Source organism: Aplidium turbinatum, chromosome 13 (genome assembly GCF_918807975.1).
Source record: "Aplidium turbinatum chromosome 13, kaAplTurb1.1, whole genome shotgun sequence".
Classification (NCBI taxonomy): domain Eukaryota; kingdom Metazoa; phylum Chordata; class Ascidiacea; order Aplousobranchia; family Polyclinidae; genus Aplidium; species Aplidium turbinatum.
Genome location: NC_137484.1, coordinates 20163269 through 20181331, shown reverse-complemented (window position 1 = coordinate 20181331; position 18063 = coordinate 20163269). Strand labels below are relative to the sequence as shown.

Sequence of the window (18063 nt, the reverse complement as noted above, 5' to 3'; positions counted from 1 at the left end):
AGCACTTTAGTACAGAAAGGTATGGTGCAAATGCATTTCTTCAAAATCAAAGAAAGAACATTTCACAGTGAAGTATGTCATCAAAATTATTATCGGTTTTCATCCAAGTATTTTGTAAATTGACAATGAACCCGAAAAAAAATGTTGCAGCAGCTTTGCAATGAATCTTGTTTAACCTTAGTTTTTCTTTTTGGTAAGAACTTGGGTTCTTCAACATAAATATTCTATGTTGGTTTAACATTTGCCTGCAGGCTTTCTGTATGTTGTTTTATGTTCCCGACGTTCCTTCTTATTGCTATCATGTAATAAATTACATTCTTGCCATTAGGACAATGATATCCATGAATAGTTTTGCATCTCGATTGCATTGCACGTCTTTTACATGCCACACTGCAATCAATGTATGCTATGAGTGATACACTTATAATAAAAATAGGGTTCTTAAGCCAATGTAACCAGCATTTAAATGCATATTCTAGTAGCCCTTATATTATTATTATTGTTGTCAGTTGAAGTATGATTCTTGGCAGTGGCGGCTGGTGAGGTGTGAAAGTGGTGGTGCTGTGGCCGGGCGAGGCCCGGGCGCGTCTTCTCCAAAGGCGAGTGAAACGGCGAGGGGCCTGGAGGGCCTTCCCCAGAAAATTTTGAAAAATGACACTTAATTTGGTGCATTCTGTGCCCATCTTCAGCTCTAAATTGTAATGAAAAGTTAAGATAAAACTTTTGGGTTTGAACTTTTTTCTTTTGTTGGTTTTGTTGCTGTGTTTTATTTCCTATATATCGTTTCTATTGTATTAAGACAAGGAAAAATAAATTGAATTGGTGGATTGGGTGCAGCCATTATTGTGACAGAAAGCGTTACTAAACGTTTTTGCAATATGTATTGTTCTGCAAGTAAGTTAATGTAGGTTGGGGAATAGCCAAACACAATTAATTAAACTAAATCGATTCTAAAAAATAGTTAAAAAAGAACCAAATAACTAAACCCCAAATACGTAGACAAACACCTTTGAAAATGGCCCATGGGCAATTTTTTTAATTTGGCGATAAAATTGCCAATATGGCAACCCTAGGCGCGCTGTTCAAGACAGCGCCAAAACGACGAACGTTAGCATTGCCAGACTGATAACCTACGTCATTGTCACGTGACTTTGACTTGGTTTGTTTGCTTTTATGACGCTCGTACTCAGGCGCTCGGAAAATCACAGCGCCTCACAGTGCGAAATCATAGTGGTCAAGCTTGAGTGGAAGTCGTGTGACAACGAGGTAGTTTCCCTCTCTGAGAAGGAGTTTCCAGTCCATAAAGCGAAAAAGTTGGAAAGGTCTGCAAACTTGAACAAATTTAACAAAAATAATGATAAATCATGACGCGTTTTGCGGGCAGAATGAGCCCAAAAAATTGGAGGAGCTGCAGCGCCACAGCACCATTACACGAGCCGCCACTGATTCTTGGTAATGGTCTTGTTTTCTGCAGCCTTGCTATACATTGTGTTGGGAACAATTGTTGGTTTAGTTTCAGTGTTGGACCAGTTGACCTCTAAGTTTATAAAATTCTGATGGTGATGATTTTTTTCTATGGTTTTGTTATTTTGGTTGAAGTTGTGTTATGTCTGCTTGAATCTGCAAAGCACTGGTATCGGTATATCAAGGAACACAGACCTCATTCTCAGATCATCTCAATACTACCATGCTCGGGATGTTGCTGTCAGGTTAACAGCTATATATGGACGATTGGACGGGTTGCTACTCATCGCGCCACGTTCCAGCAAAAAACATGCTACAAAAATGTTAGCATCTGACTTAACTGTACCGGTATTAGTTGCTTCCAGATGCATTTTGTATTTTGTCTGGATTGCACATATTTTGTCATAATAATAGATATATACAAAATAAAATGCTTTTTATAACTAAAACAAAAACTGTAGTGGATTTGCCTAGCTTACGTTTTGTTGCTAGTCTAGTTATTGATTTTTCATGATTGTTTCAGTAAGCTATTCAATTGCATAAAACTAGAATTAATCATTCTTAATAACTTTTCTTTATTAATATTTTCTAGCATGATTTATATACAGAGGCTATAGTATAAATGGCATATAAAGTACGGCAATGTTCTGGGGTCACTCAAGCAGACAGCTTGTAGAAATTTCTTTACTTTGTTTTGCCATTTTTTTCTTTTATTGGTGCCAAGTTTGTGTCTATATAAAGCATGTGTTAACTGATGTATTGCATACCTATATACTTGAGCATAATTATACTTCATGCTCGAGTGCCATGGAGACTATAATCTCAGAGGTCGTCTTAGCAGCATAGTGTCATAATATTATACTTGTTTTGTTAAATAGGGCTTGGATATATAGAAATCAATTGCTTTATATCCGTAGAAATTGTTCTCTTACCAAGCATGAGAAGTTGTATATATGATATGTGAAGTTTACTTGTGTTGAAAAATAATCTATATTATACTTCATGTGGATTACGAATATAAGGTGAAAAATTGTTGGAGAATAGAAACAAATTGAAGAAAACATTCCGGTGTCGGTTTCATCTATATCCAACAGCATCACCTGCAATGAATGAAAGTGGCGAACAGGTAGAGTTGCTAACAGATTTACATTTCAACCAATGTTTTCAGATTTGCCAGTGATTAGTTAACCGCAAAAGGTCTACAGCTCTGAATGCACATCGCTTGAGTGATGAGTGCAGATTTTGCTGTGACAATGGCTACCGGTACTTCCTTTCTTTTAATGTATTCTGTGTGACTAAAGTCCATAGGTCTCAACTTGTGTCTGTTAAAATGGTACAAAAGTTTTACTGGCCAATATCATGCTGCACAATGCATATGTTGGGATGGTATCTTTCCTGACCACGGATGACCGTGCCAGCTCATGTGCACGCAAGTAAATATGAGTCAACCAAATAGGTTTATTTGTGCCAGCGCAATCCGTTACTATTTTAATCAGATATTTTTAATAACTTAGCTACTTTTCATACGCAATTTTGAAATTACTTGTGTATAAGTTGCACCCCGACTTTGTGAGTAAACATTCAATATTCTGTTTTTTATACTCACTCGAATAAATATGGTGCTTATTTAAAAAAGATTTAAGGGTGCTGAAGGTGTTTTAAAGACTACAGTATTCTATTATGAGCGTCATTTAACTGAGGAACAATTTTCCTGAAGTTTGATTGTAATACCTTTATAGTCTTTAGAAGTTATGTAGATTTACGGTATTTTAACTTATTGTTGAATTCTGTCAAGCTAGTATATATGAGAGCAGAAATGTCTATTATGAACTATCATGTTTTTGAAGGCAAAAGCCATTCCATGGTAGCGGAAGTTTTGTAGTTGAACTCAAGAAGTGTTCAATTGGTTAAAGTCATGATGTTATAAAATTGATTCAAGACTTGCGGGAGCAAACTCATAGGCACCCACATTGTGGGATTAGGAATTTAGGTGTTGTTGCTTCTTAATGGTTGTATTTTTTTTATTTTTATTGCTGCTTGCTAATGGATATGGTGCATGTTGTGCATATTTTAAAAGATATTTTTTTCAGTAGTATTTCTGTCGTCTCAGGGATCAGCTACATCAGGAAAACTTTCATTGCCGATTTCAAAGATTCTATCTTCTACAAATCAAGGAAAAGAAGCCTCTCGTACAAAGTCCGTTAAATATGAAGATATGAAAATATTGAAGAAATCTGGCAAAAATAAAAAACATGACAAAGCGATTGCCCACGAGGTGCAAAAGAAGATGAACAAATGCAAAGACCACAATGAAAAGCGATTAGATTTAAGCAAGTTGGATCTTGTTACCCTTTCACCCAGTATAAAAGATGTAACAGGATTAACGGAACTTTTCTTGTACAAAAATAAACTTTCAAAGGTTCCTAATGAGTTGGGATTGCTTGTGAATCTTTTAACTTTGGCATTAAGTGAAAATCACCTGATGACACTTCCCTCGTCACTTCAAAATCTAAAACGCCTTAAAATGCTTGATCTGAGGTGATACTGCTAAAATTTTGTTATTGTTTTATAAAGCTGTATGTTTCTTATCATTTGAGCTAGACTTGTATTATATTAGCTTTACGGTATTTTGTACACATAAAACCACCGTGGGTTATATTGTTAAGTAGCCTAGTCTTTTGTTTAGTTATACGGTATGTATAAAAATTTAGAGAGTTTATGCAAAGCCTTTTCAAAACACTTCTTTTTCAGACACAACAAGCTGAGAGAAGTTCCAAGCGTTGTCTACGAGATGAAGTCATTACAAATGCTTTATTTAAGATACAATAAAATAAGTGTTATTGAACCTACCATTGAAAATTTAACCAATTTGACCCAACTGATTGTCCGGGAAAATAAAGTTAAAAGATTGCCACCTGAAATAGGTTAGCTGTTTTTTGAAGTTTACATGTTTGCGTACTAGTAGTGTAAATATAATATCTCTTAAATTTAAAACAATGAGCATAATTTATTTTTTGCATAAGTATTCTTAAAGTTTTGCTTTATACTGCAGTACCGTATGTGAAAGTGATAATTTTTTAATACTTTAAGTTAGGTGAAGAAAAAAACTGTGTATATACAATTAAATTTTTTCACAAATCATGCTTTTATGCAGGAAAATTAACGCAGTTGGTGAAAATCGATGTGTCTTATAATGAGCTGGAAAGTATCCCAGAGGAAATTGGAAACTGCAAACTGGCAACTCTTCTTGATCTCCAATACAACAAGATTAATTCTCTTCCCGAATCTTTGGGTATTCCCCTACTTTGCTTTTTAATGAATCAAAAAATTAATAAAAAATGTAATTTTTCATTTGTCTGTTTATACATTATTTAACGTGTTTTCTGTTAAAATGTGTTTTTGTTTCTTTAAAATCCCAAGTTTTGTGCTAGTTGGCAGTTTCACCGAATGAAAATCGTCTTTACCTAGCAAGCTATTTTCTAGTCAGTTAACTTACCAAATCTAAGTGCTGGAAATATTTTACTGTTTACGCAAATCCAAACATTTAATTAATTTGTGTTCTAACAAGTACTTTAAAACTGACGTCACCAATGCAGAAAGGTTTGGTTTTAAACATTTTCGTTTATGAACATTCTTGTCTATTTAGGCAACCTCGTCAAGTTAAACCACTTGGGTTTGAAGTACAACCAGCTTTGTGGTTTACCGAAGTCCTTGCAGAATTGCGTGCTGCTTGATGAACTCAACCTTGAGAATAATAACATTGAGGTCCTACCCGATGTGAGTGAATTTCCAACCAAACAGCAAAATCCGTCATTTTTACATTACTTATTTTTACAGCAAGATTTGTCATTTATCACGTCGTGTGGAGGCGTTGAATCAATGTAAAAATGACCGATTTTGCTGTCTAAGAAACAGGGTCTTTAAAAAGCGAATGTTCCAGTTGCTAACTAATAACTTTTGTTACGTAACTTTTTCGTTCCTAACTAAAATATATACACACATGTAGGCTAATTATGACAGAGTTGTAGCCAAGCCAAGGGATCGTCTTCGTTTCCGGTGTAACTTTAGTGAAACGCCGAATTGCAACCCAGTCAGCAAATGGCACTATTTGCATTGGATCAACGTTCGCGCCAGTGTTTTGGTATCTTTCTAAACGGACGTTTATAAATTGTTTATATGTGTGTTTTCAATCAGTATTACCATGCTGTTGCTTTAAGTCCTCTATACCTGCCCAGACAGTAAAATCCGTCCTTTTTACATTTGGGTCAACGTTGAATCAATGTAGAAATGACGGATTTTTGCTGGCTGAGTGAAACAATCAACTTTTGCAGGGATTTCTTAGCAGTTTAACCAATCTAACCAGTTTAACACTGGCGAGGAATAAGTTCCTATCCTACCCTCTAGGCGGGCCGTCACAATTCACGTCGCTTGTCTCACTTAACATGGAGCATAACCAGGTTAGCTGTTCATATTCTATTCAGTGCAATATTGATATGTACACAACATACATACCCTGTTTAGATTAAAACAGTCAGCAAGAGTTGTTTTTTTTTTACATTGTTGCTACACCTTTAGACTTCGAAACGATGTGAAAATTACTGCTTTGCTGGCTGGGTTCCGATAGTGTTTGAGTTGTAAACAGCTTCGAGTTTTGTGCATCTTATCAAAAATGTCAACTATTCTGGGTTTTTTCGTTTTTACCTCAATCTGAACGTAGCATAAGCATAAGGTTGCCAAGCAGTGATAGCTATCAGAAAATGTGGTTTTTGTTGTGTGTCTGTGGTACAAGGTGCTGGTCCGTGAACAACTGAACAGTGAACATATTGGAAGTGCTTTGTGTTGCTGTTTGTGTGTGTGTAGCTACTTCGTTGCGCAAAAGTTGTTGTTCTGCGGTTACCCAGTGTCTGTTGCAGTAAAATTTACCGCGCAATTTCAGTTTTACGTCCCAGACAACAAATCAAATGGTGGGGAGTTGCTTGCCATGTTTTCTCCAATTTTAAAAACATATTTTTTTTTCATTGATTTTGAAGCAATTGGTTCAACGAAAAATGCATTAAAATTTTTCCAGTACAGTTTTCTCACATACAATACTGCGGCCAGAGAGTTGTGCTTTCTTCTGTGACGCGGAAACCATTTCAATTTCTCTTTGAAGCATATAAACCGTACGATTTATTGCTTTTTCGTGGAACTCTGCCCAGTTTGCAAAGTAACCATTGTTTCTTCGTTTCAACGTTATCACAAGTTGAAGCAATGTAAGGAGCCAATTTTACTGCCTGGGTGTTTACTTTTTGAGTTTCGTACTGACATGTAAAAAAAACTTAAACAAGCTCAGGTTTATGTGAAGTTAAGTTGACATTTTACGATTTAATGTAATTGCCATTAATCGTCTCAAAAACTTGACTTATCGCCAAACTATTGCAAATCATTAATTATTATCGACTAGTACGACTACATGCTTGGTCATGCTACGTCGCTTTAGTTTTCGCTAGATTTTTATCACCTCCGTACGTTATGCTATTAAGCTGTTAAAGCTATCATAAATTGTGGACACGATGCTTTGTGGCATTGCTGTGGTGACAGTGGTTTGTTGTGTGCGGAGTTGTTTTTTTCGTTTGTCTCATTTTTCGCTTTTCAAACTGTGATGTAACACTAACCCAACTGTGGTGTAACACTAACCCAACTGTGGTGTAACACGAACAACATCCAACTTCATCCTCCAGATCAGCAGAATCCCGTTTGAGATCTTTTCCCGAGCGAGAAACCTCTCAAAGCTGAACATGCGAAGCAACCATCTCACGTCATTGCCTTTAGACGTCGGATCTTGGGCAAGCATGGTGGAGCTTTGTCTAAACACCAACCAATTAACCAGACTGCCAGATGACATTGGCGATTTGCGCTCGTTACAGGTATTTGTGAGTTGCACTGTATCATTTCCTCAAATCATTTGTTTGATTGTTCGTTTCCTTAACCTTTTGCAATGACGTTTTAAAGAAACGTTGTCACAATCAATGATTTGTAACTGCCAATAATGTAGTTGTGAGGGCAAGCCTATTGTGCAATGCTAACATGGTGAATAAACTTATAGCGGCTTATTTCTTATATCGTATAACATCAAAGACGATTGTACAGAGCAACCAAGGTAGCTTGCACTCTTATGTTCCAACCTTTAAATGTTAAGGTGTGCACTTTAGAGGATTTCCTACATGTCATGTGTAAGCCATCAATAGTTTTTATTTTTCATAATACAGGTTATAGTGTGTCAGCACACTCCTTCGAGTCTTAAAATATGGCTTAACAGTTGAAACCATCCATCATACCTGCAGCCTATTTAGTCTTTTATTGATTTATTTTCGTTTTGAACCATCTGATGGGGTCTTCTAACCCTGAGTATGGTTTGGTTGCTCAAAAAATATTTATGTGAAAACTCTCGTAGCAGTGTGACTGTAGAAGGAAAGTGTGACATTCTGTAGCATATAACAACACACCAACATGTGTTTGTAATGTTGCAACAGCTTTTTTTTGTACTGTACCAAAACTACCAAACATTTTTGATACCTATTCGTTTTTCAAAGACCACATTTATGACTGCAGTATTTGTTGTAACATCAAATTTACATTGGATTCATTTAAAATAATTCGAAACTGTCAATCAAAGTATGAAACTAAAATTCCCGAAGCACTCCAAATAAAGCAGCACAGCCCTATTAAGCTCAACAAGTAATTATTCCTTTTTCGTTATAGTCCAATTTTGACGGTGTGATGCAAACATCCCGAATTATTCTCGCTACCCCAAGATAAAAAAACCGTACCATTTCAAAAGTTTCTGGCATGACCCGACCTGGAATCGAACCTAGGTGTGATTGACGCACTAGTCCGACATGCTACTAGTCCGTCTTTTTCCTAACCTACCTGATTAACTGCAGTGAATTGTAAACAGTCTCTGATCATTGAATCACGAACGTGACTTCATTTATTTATGTTGAGACCTGAAAGAAAATAACAGACTTCAACTTTTACAACGTCGATTCGCTATCGTTTGACTTCCTCGCTGTTGTAGCTTTCTGTCATTGCATGGCTTCTGCGCACGAAGTTGCCTGCTGTCTGCAATCCAAACATCTGCTCATCCAATCAGCTGACTAGCACAGGCGCCACGTCTGCAGACGTTAAATCAATGTAGAATGACGGATTTTGTTGTCTGGGGAGCAATAGTGATTGACAAGTGTTTACTGTTTCTACACTTATTTGTTAGTTGCCTGAGCTTTAGAAACATTACCTCAAGCATTTGTCTTCACTCAAGTAGCATGCCTTGGCACTCCAGCCCGTTGACTCCAGTCCATCTTATTTATGAACAGTGCAAAGTGTGTGCTCTGCGTTCAGCTGCACCACACTCGAGGTATAACCTTTTCACCTGACACGATTCTGTCAATAATATCGACAATACCTCCTGGTCAGAAACTAGGTCACTTTGTTACCTTGATTTGATGCCTGCAGTTAAATCAATGTAAAAAATGTCTGATTTTCTGGCTGGGTGTAGACGCTGTTTGTCCATCCGCGTTGCTTCCCAAACAGCAAAATTCGTCATTTTTTCATTGATGCAACGTCTACAGACGTTGCTGTTTAACAATCATTTTTCAATGCCACATCAATGTCGTCCATTAATTTGCTGTTACACTCAGTTTGTTTTACTTTCTTTACAATGTAGATACTAACGATCTGTTTTAGCCTGATGCTGCGAGTTCGCCGTGGTAATAGCGGTTTGCACTAGCTTTCGGAACACAGTTTCCTAGTCATGTTTTACTTTATTTGCACAAAAATTAAGATGCTGGCCGTGATATTGGTTTAGCTATATGTTTTGATCTTCTTATATGCAGGTTTTGATGGTGAGCAATAACTTACTCCGGAGGATCCCACCAACCATCGGGAAGTTGGACAAACTCCAGTGTCTCGATCTGGAGGAGAATAATATTGAAACTCTTCCACAGGAGATTTCACAGCTGACGCAGGTAACCATAACTGATGTCTATTATGAAATAGAAAGTTATAAAATAATTTGCTTCTGTCTATGCTGCAACACAAGTTAATTCAAAAGGACATGTTTCACATTTCTATTGCACCATTTGGAGTAACGTTAAATTTTCGTCGAGTTGCGAAAACTGTAGGTCTCTGAATTAACTACTCTAAGGAGGGTTTTGTTGCTGTTGCAAGAAGAAACTATCGAACAGCTCCTACATGACTTGAGTGCTTACTAGAACTGTACGAGGTTTTGATGGTTTTCGAAGGAAACGAATCTTTGTTTGTTATGAATTTAGAACGAAACCATTTGCCGGTAAAATGAGATTTCGACTGCTCAGAACAAGAGTAATTCAAACTACTTCGTTTTAACCAAAAAAAGTTCCGAATGGACCTATTAGTGATTCTGCCTTGGGTGTATCAGATTGGTTGTTTCGCAAATCCTTGAAACTGCCATTCTTTCAGCAAAAAGTTACACGGTTTAATTTAGTGATTTTAAATGAGAACTTAGCAGTGCTGCCAGTGAGACCTTCAATTTTGATATTAGCTCGACTTTGATACCCGCTTATATTGCTCGTGGTCTGATTCATTCACTTGAAAATGGTCAAGTCTGGTTAAATTTTGTAGCTTCGTAAGCTCAAGCTGCAAGGAAACAGGTTGATCTCACTTCCCAGAGGCGTCGGCCATCTTGCAAACTTAACTGTCCTCGCTGTAGGTGAAAACCAGTTGAAAGACCTTCCTCTTGAAATAGGTGAGAAGACCCGCCAGCAACAGTTTTATTTTAATTCTGGTTCATTTGAAAACAAGCAATAAATAGGAATTGCTCTTAGAGATTTACATGATGCTATTGCCTTGTATAGATTGACAAAAACATGCAAAGGGCGAAAAGCAAGAAAATGACGTCACATAAAGCTACTTTAAACTTTCTTGACTTGTTCTACCCGAGAGCCCTATTTGAGATTGAACCTAACTAACAGAATCATTTAGCAAGGCGATTTCTGTACGACATTCCTCTGAGATCTCCTACTAGTTCAAAGTCGTCGTAGTGTTACCAGCACCTATTATGGTTATGTGGAGATTTAACATACATTTTTATTACGTAAATGAATGTAGTAAATATGTTTTAACATCACTTAAATTTTCTTCCAGGAAATTTACAAAGTTTAGAAGAACTGTATCTCAACGATAACCCGCTTGAGGTTTTGCCATTTGAGCTTGGCCTGTGCATGAAGCTCGCCCTGATGTCGGTGGAAGACTGTCCTCTCTCGCAACTCCCACAGATGGCTGTGGAAGGTGGTCCTAGCACTATAATGCAGTACCTGAGGGTGCAGGGCCCGTATAGGACAACGGTGTAATGGCGGATTATTTTGGCTACGTACCTCTGCTGCACTTTGGTGAAGATTGAGTTTTACGTGAAAGAGAATTTGCAGTATTTTTAAGTTTTAGCAAAGCATTTTATAAGCCAGTATTGGTTTTAATGTATTTGATCATGCATGTTAACCCCACACAGTTCCTATTGATGTAAGTGTGATGCTGTACCTAAATATTACCAAATGGTATTACAATTTTACATTGATTCAACGTCTACAAACGTTAAATCAATGAAAAAAAAACGATTGATTTGCTGTTTGGCTATCGCACGCACCAATATTCTTTACTTTAATCTGTTGCAGTATTAACGCTCAAATGCAATCAACTATCTTTTCTGTCGTCCACTTTTTTCTTGCTTAGAAAGATTTTAATCCTGCTGCAATTTAGTTGCAATGTAGCCTACCTGCAGATCTTCTGCTGCAAAACAGGAAGTTTTGTAATGGCATGCGTCCTCGTATGTTATCAAACACCTCGCAATTATGATTATTTCGAGCTTAACCTGTTGTTTGCGATTATTTCTGTTTTGAATAAGTTGCTGTTTAAAAGTTTACGATCAAATTTTAGAATACTCTACTAGTTACACTTAGAACATGGTGTCAGTTAATTGAAACTTTCCTCGCTAGCTGCATTTCATTTTGCGCGGAGTTGTGTTGTTCATTGGTTTTGCCGTGTATTCGGTTGGCCTGGTATTATGTATGAAGCCGTCCATACAACATGCTACGTACAATAACCTCGCACTGTCTTTCGCTAGATTTCCCAGTGGCGCAAAATTTCGACGTTTTGTACTGACATTTAAAGTAGGCTACTAAAATCACCCAATTGACTGACAAAAGCAGCGGTTGAGAACTATGTGGCATGAATTAGTGGTGCGATACTGATTAGCCCAGCCTCATGGGCGAAACACGTGTCTATCGCTGTCAATTCTTGCTACACTGGACTGCCGAGAAAACCACCCAGCTAACAAAACTAATCGTTTTTATAATATTGATATGAATTTGCAGGTCTTGACATTACAAAAACATTGCCAGGGATGTCGATTAAGATATAAGTGGGGCTTCCCAAACTATGGGTCACAATCCCAAACAGGGTCGCATATCATAATTTTTGGGTCGCTAAACTCCTTAGCAGGGTTTGTATAGAAAATTATTTTCTAAAATTGCACAATAAAAACGTTTGAGGATCCCTGATTTACAGTACCGGTACTATAAATGTCTTTGTTGTTTTCTCAGATCGTTTTCTAAGTGCTTATGCCTGTGTTGTTATCGCTGCCGCTTTGTGGGGTTTTAAGCATGGGACCACTCACCTGGGCACACATTGACTGCCCCATTCTGCCAAACAGGTTTAAAATGCCAGGTTCACTCGAGCTAGGCATTTTTGTTGCACTTGACTGTGTTTGTGCAGGGATATCTAAAGAAGGGGATACGAAGGCTTTTATTACGTCTGACAATAGAAGGGCTTCTGTTAATGGTAAAACAGGGGTGTCCGGTACGCGATACGTTTTTTTATGACTTGCGCCTGTTGTTGCACAATGTGTTATTTTTGGCCCGCAGACACAGAAATCATATAGCCTAAATTCAACTTTTTTTTAATTTATGAAGGCAATAAAATAAAAAAAATGAATATTTTCTCACAAACAAAAGGCGAGGCGAGAAAAGAGTCATTGTTGCATCATACTTGCGAAGTCAACCATTATTGTCTGGAGAGAATGGCAGTGAGTGGTACAGACGACCATTTATTCGTTTTCTTGCCAGCAAATTCAACAACCACTTTAGAGATTTTGCCGTAAATGTAAAGGATTTATTGCTATTCACTTCTTCTGCTTGAACCCTGATGAGGCTCCTGCTCAACTGCAGCTAATTAAGCATCTCTGCGAAGCCGACAGCAACATCTTTCTCTCGTGTCTTTTTACCAGCAGCTGCATAAAAATAAATTTCCAGAAATGCAAAAGTTTGCAAGGAAAATGTTGACCTTGTTCGGTTCAACATATTTGTGGGAGCAGACGTTTTCGGTTTATGAACGAACAAGAACCGCTTGAGATCAAAGCTGAGCGACTCCCACCTACGTGATACTCTGCGCTTGTCTAACACTAGCCTCGAACCTGACTCGACCTGGATATGGAAATCAAGAAGTTAGTTTTATCCTTGTCACTGACTCCGCTGTGTTTTACAAAGTTCTGGGTGTGTTAATTTGTGATGGTAAAGCAGATAACTTATGATGTCCGGTGATATGTAAGTTATGCAATGAAATACTTAAACCTGCATATTGCTTTGTTGTATGAAAATGACATTAAATAAAACAAGATTGTCAGAGGCTGTTGGCCCGCGGGCACTTCCGCATTATCGAATCTGGCCCGCCTGAGAAAAAGTTTGGACACCCCTGTCGTAAAATGACAATTGGCACCGATGGTAACTTAATAAACCTTATAACCTACATTGCCCTATTACCATCAGGCATCAGGATATTCACTGAATGCTCATAATCACTTGTTAATTCAACTATGCGTATACTTGCTTTACACCTGGCCTACTGCAAAGGCTTTGTTAAGAAAAACACCTTACTGGTAACTTTTCACCTGTCTTTCCAAACAAGTATTCTTTAAATATGTTCTGTGGAAAGACAGGTGAAAAGTTACCAGTAAGGTGTTTTTCTTAACAAAGCCTTTGCAGTAGGCCAGGTGTAAAGCAAGTATACGGATAGTTGAATTAACAAGTGATTATGAGCATTCAGTGAATATCCTGATGAAGTATTCTTTAAAGAACAAGTATTCTTTAAATATGTTCTTCATAACATTTGCTGACTGTCTTCTGTCGCTGACTGTACCAGCTCCACTATGAAACTTTCTGCAATTTTAAAAAGAACCGCATGTTTAACGCGGCACAAACTACCGCCCTGGTAGTGTCGTGAGGCAATCGTACCCCCTTCTTTAGATATCCCTCTTGGTGGGAGACTTTTAAAAATGTCAGGGTTGAGATACAGTTGATCTTTCGAACCTGGGACTAGTACAAATACACCAACTTAGCGATTCCGCCAAGCAAGGCCTCTGGAGAAGTGTAATTTTTGTTGTACTTTTTGGAAAAGACGTCGTTGTAGTGATTCGTTAAAATTTTATTGAATTTTCGGTAACTCAACAAATGCTCATGGACTTGTTGAATAAAGAGACTGTTCAATTGTTCCGAAAGCTAGTGCAAACCGCTACTACCACAGCGAACTCGCAGCATCAGGCTAAAACAGATCGTTAGTATCTACATTTATGAAGTAAAGAGACTGTTCAGTGTTCATTTATAGGAACTTGCTTCAATTCGTCTACACCGTTCATTGTTTGCTTTTAAGAAGCTGTTCAAAGGTTATATGACGTTCTCAAGAGGTGGAGAGGGGCTCATAACACTAAATTATATTTACTATTTGGTGATAACACTAAACTATATTTAGCGCTCGCAAGGTCATTTTCGACCAGAAAAACTCACAGGGGGATAAAAAAAGCGATAAAATGGCAATATATGATATTTGAACTGCGTTTTCATCCATTAGACTGTATTTATTTTTTAGCTTTACACGCGACGGTATTTTATTTCACATCATTTGACCATAAAACCACCAACAGTATGACAAAGCGCAACCAGCATGACCATCCCTTGGTGCTGACACGTCTTGCAGTAACGTCTCTATTTTGTTACTTATTGAAACTAATGCAGTTATTGTTTGAAGTGGCTTATTGTACTCGCATCATGCAAATAGTTTTTATATTGATCCGTATTAGTCATATTCTGACGCTTGCTGGGAATCAGGCTTGTAGGCTACGTCTGAGCAAAAGCATGTCGAAGAACATTTCGTTTCGAAACTCTTCGTTTTATTTACGTCATTTTTCGTCCCCGTGACCCGTGTAAGATTTTTTGTTATCTGATTTGGCCTTGCGCCGTGTTCTTTGAAGAATTGATTAATTATTGTTTTAGTGCTGAGGAGTGGTCTAACAAAAATGTTTCGAAATTAGATTCCGTCCAGACACAATATTGTTTCAGAAATCTTGTATTTGTTTCAAATGGTTTTTATTCGTGTGAGTTTCGTTTCAAAAACTGTAAAAAATCGAAAACTTGTTTTGATTTTGAGCTTGTATCGATGAGTGTAACAATTTTTCTTTTTCGTTGGCTAGAATCGCCGAAGTCAAGCTAATAATTTATACGTGAGCATTTCATTTAACTTCTGCAGACGTGGTTACGACTGCAGTGCACTATTATTTGAGGAATATTGTTTCTGCATAGTGCGGATAAGATCAAATTGATCACACTTTTCGCATGTATATCTCTTACGCTTCGCCACGTTTCACAACACTCCAGACATGTTTTGACTCCACACTTGCAAATAACATGTACAAGAAAATGATAACCTGCCGCATCACAGTTGAAGCAGAACTATTGTAGACTGAGCTGTGTGATGACATTCCTTCCAATGTCATCACACAGTCTACTGCGTGTGAACATAATAATGCAGCAATGCAAACCATGAATTGGAAGAGCAGAGCTTTTTGCCGTAAATTTGCAAGCTAACTTTTTGTTCGCGCCGTATTCATGCCGTTCCGCCCCTTGGTTTTCGTAAGGTTTGTTTGATTTCGTAATGCAAAGGAGTAGAAGTTTATGCGTGATTAAAAGTACGTGTTTTTAATCATGTGAGCTGTAACTTTCACATAGCTCTGCGCTGATATTTCAACAGACCCTCAGCAAAAAACATCCCATTTTGGTCTTGCGGCATGTTTTGTGTGTCTTGCCAAGGACATAACCGCATGTTCGTCGAACTGCGCCCTTTCGAACGTCATGTCGGTGCTCTCATCACTCGGCTACGCAGCCAAGTATCTCATGACGCCCATATATGGAATGGGCATGTGCGAAGAGGAAGGTTATTTTTAAAATGCATTAAGATTTGAAGGTGGACGGTAAAAGGAAACGGTGATGTCCAAAAATAAATATTGAAAGAGGAGGATGAAGCCGTGCACGGGAATAAAATTCGAAAACGATAAACAACGCGAAAAGTATTATTTGGCGTCATGTAGGAGGGGTAAAGTAAAGAAAATGCATCATGACCTAAAATATAAGGAAGTTCCCAGTTTTTTTTCGTTTAGCTTACTAAGGGCGATGTGGGTCCTTTGAATGAGCCTACTTCAAGTCAGCAGTTGTAAACTGAGCAAATAACATTTGAGCAAGTGGCTGAAGTTAGTAAATGATGAAACTGAGCAAGCCGAAACTTGGAATGTCACAAGTCAGCAAAATGAGTTTGACAAGCGATAACCAAGCAAGTCCGACGTGAGCACGTAAATCTCATTTGCTGACTCGGCAGTAGCTGAAATGTAATTCCTGAGTTGAAACCAGGGCTTTGGAGCAGGTGTAAATGTTAAGTTGCTCCAGCTGAGCTTAAAATTGCCTGCAGTCAACTGTTGCTAAAAAATGGCACAACTTTATTAAATTTAATGTACTTTCATCAAAATGGCATGCAGAACTGCATTTCATAACATATTCGTTAATTTGACGTCTGATTACGCAAATAATTTCTTAATTTTGTGAAGGGTTGCTGTTAAGTTATGTAAATTCAGTCAACAGCAGTAGCATCTTATGAAATACAGTACATCGGAGCCGGAGCTATTTTTCAAACAACTGGCTCTAGCTCCACTTGAATGACACGTAGAGCTCCAGCTCCGTTAAAAATGCACGGCTCCGGTTCCAAAGCCCTGAGTTGAAACACTTGCTGAGTGGTCCGACTACTCTTTGAATTGCCGTCACTGACAAGAGTAATCTTTATTTTGTCAAATGAATTCAAATACTTATACTTAGGCTTATATCGATAATAATCACATAAAATTTTCCATCAACGATACACGATCTTTCAAAAGATGCAACCAGTATAGCATGTCACGATACAGTAGAAACCAGCTAACTCGACACCTGACGGGGAATCGAAAAAGTCGAAAACATGAATTTTCCACCCAAATAAGGCAAACAATGTGTATTTTTGCTTATACTGTAGTAGGCGCTATCCATCTGTGCAAGATGAACGAGTTTGGGATGAGAATACGTTGCTACCATAAAAAGAACAGGCATCGCAGAACATCGCGTCTGGAAAGCGGAAAATGATGGCGAGTTTTCGTTAATGAGTGGATTATCCGTGTCACTGAAGACAACCGCTGCTTCGATAAGAACAGCGCCAGACAGGTGATAAGTGTGAGAAATTTATAAAAAGCCGTTTTTTCATTTTTATGCCTTGTAACGGTATCGTGCTTTTCTTGCACAGTTAAGTATGTTAGTTTGATAAATCTTCCTGACATGGTCTAAAATTGTAACTCGCAGCAACCGCATTTGTTTAATAAACGTAAACTGACTTTTTTTTACAACTTGCAATTGTACAGCTTGGAAAAGTTGAAAAAAATAGTCAAACTGTGAAACGTGGTGCCAAGCCGCAAATCTATTCACAGTAAGACACTCAGCTGGAAGACGAAAATCCGCAATTCGAACAAAACATTCAGTTTGACACATCAAAATCGTCGACTTACACGAAATTCCTTTTGTGGGCACCGTGAAAAAGGTGCCCAATTAGAGGGAACGTCGAGATATCCGGTGTCGAATTATAACAAGCCAACCATAACTGTACGAAACAAATAGCGTTTTGCCGGGACCAGGAAAAAAGCGTCGAGTTAGCTGCTGTTGACTTAGGCGGTTTCTACTGTATAACGAAAATGGTCGTCGTTGATCACTGCATAATAGAAAGTTGGCTGTAGAATATAGGCTATTCGTTTGAGGCAGGACTGTGGAGCCAGAAAAAAACTGCTTTCAAAGGCGGCTTAATTTTTTTTTGTCAAGCATTTCTACATGATTAACAAAACATCTCCTTCTAAGCGATATTACCTTCAGAAATTTGCGGTACCGAAACTAGACGTTTTGCTGACTCCACAACACCGACTTGAAAACGCAGAATATTGTAGGCCACGAGGACTCACTGCACGTCACATTTTACAGCAATTTTACCGTGACGTACATGCAGTTAAATACTAAAATACACATTGTTCAAAGTTATGCAACAAATGATCGACAATATCTGGCAAGATTCAAGTAAAAAGGCAGCTATAAATAAAAACACAACTATATTCTACGGCATGGAAAGAAGAAGCAGTTTGAGAAGAAAAAACAAAGAAAGATGTATTGCAAAACCATATTCTTGAGAAAAGAACATGTTCAACGG

At 37.8% G+C, this 18063-nt stretch overlaps 1 protein-coding gene across 1 annotated transcript; it reads left to right on the top strand.

Moving 5' to 3' along the window:
* Window positions 1-1393: 1393 nt before the first annotated feature.
* LOC145781857 (uncharacterized) lies at window positions 1394-15475 on the top strand. Its single transcript, XM_082593540.1, has 10 exons — window positions 1394-2590; window positions 3575-4002; window positions 4216-4388; window positions 4619-4756; window positions 5111-5241; window positions 5796-5921; window positions 7185-7370; window positions 9336-9467; window positions 10102-10225; window positions 10624-15475. Exons 1-10 carry the CDS (start codon window positions 2570-2572, stop codon window positions 10827-10829), a joined length of 1665 nt encoding a protein of 554 aa, XP_082449666.1. The 5' UTR covers window positions 1394-2569; the 3' UTR covers window positions 10830-15475.
* The last annotated feature ends 2588 nt before the right edge of the window (window positions 15476-18063 follow it).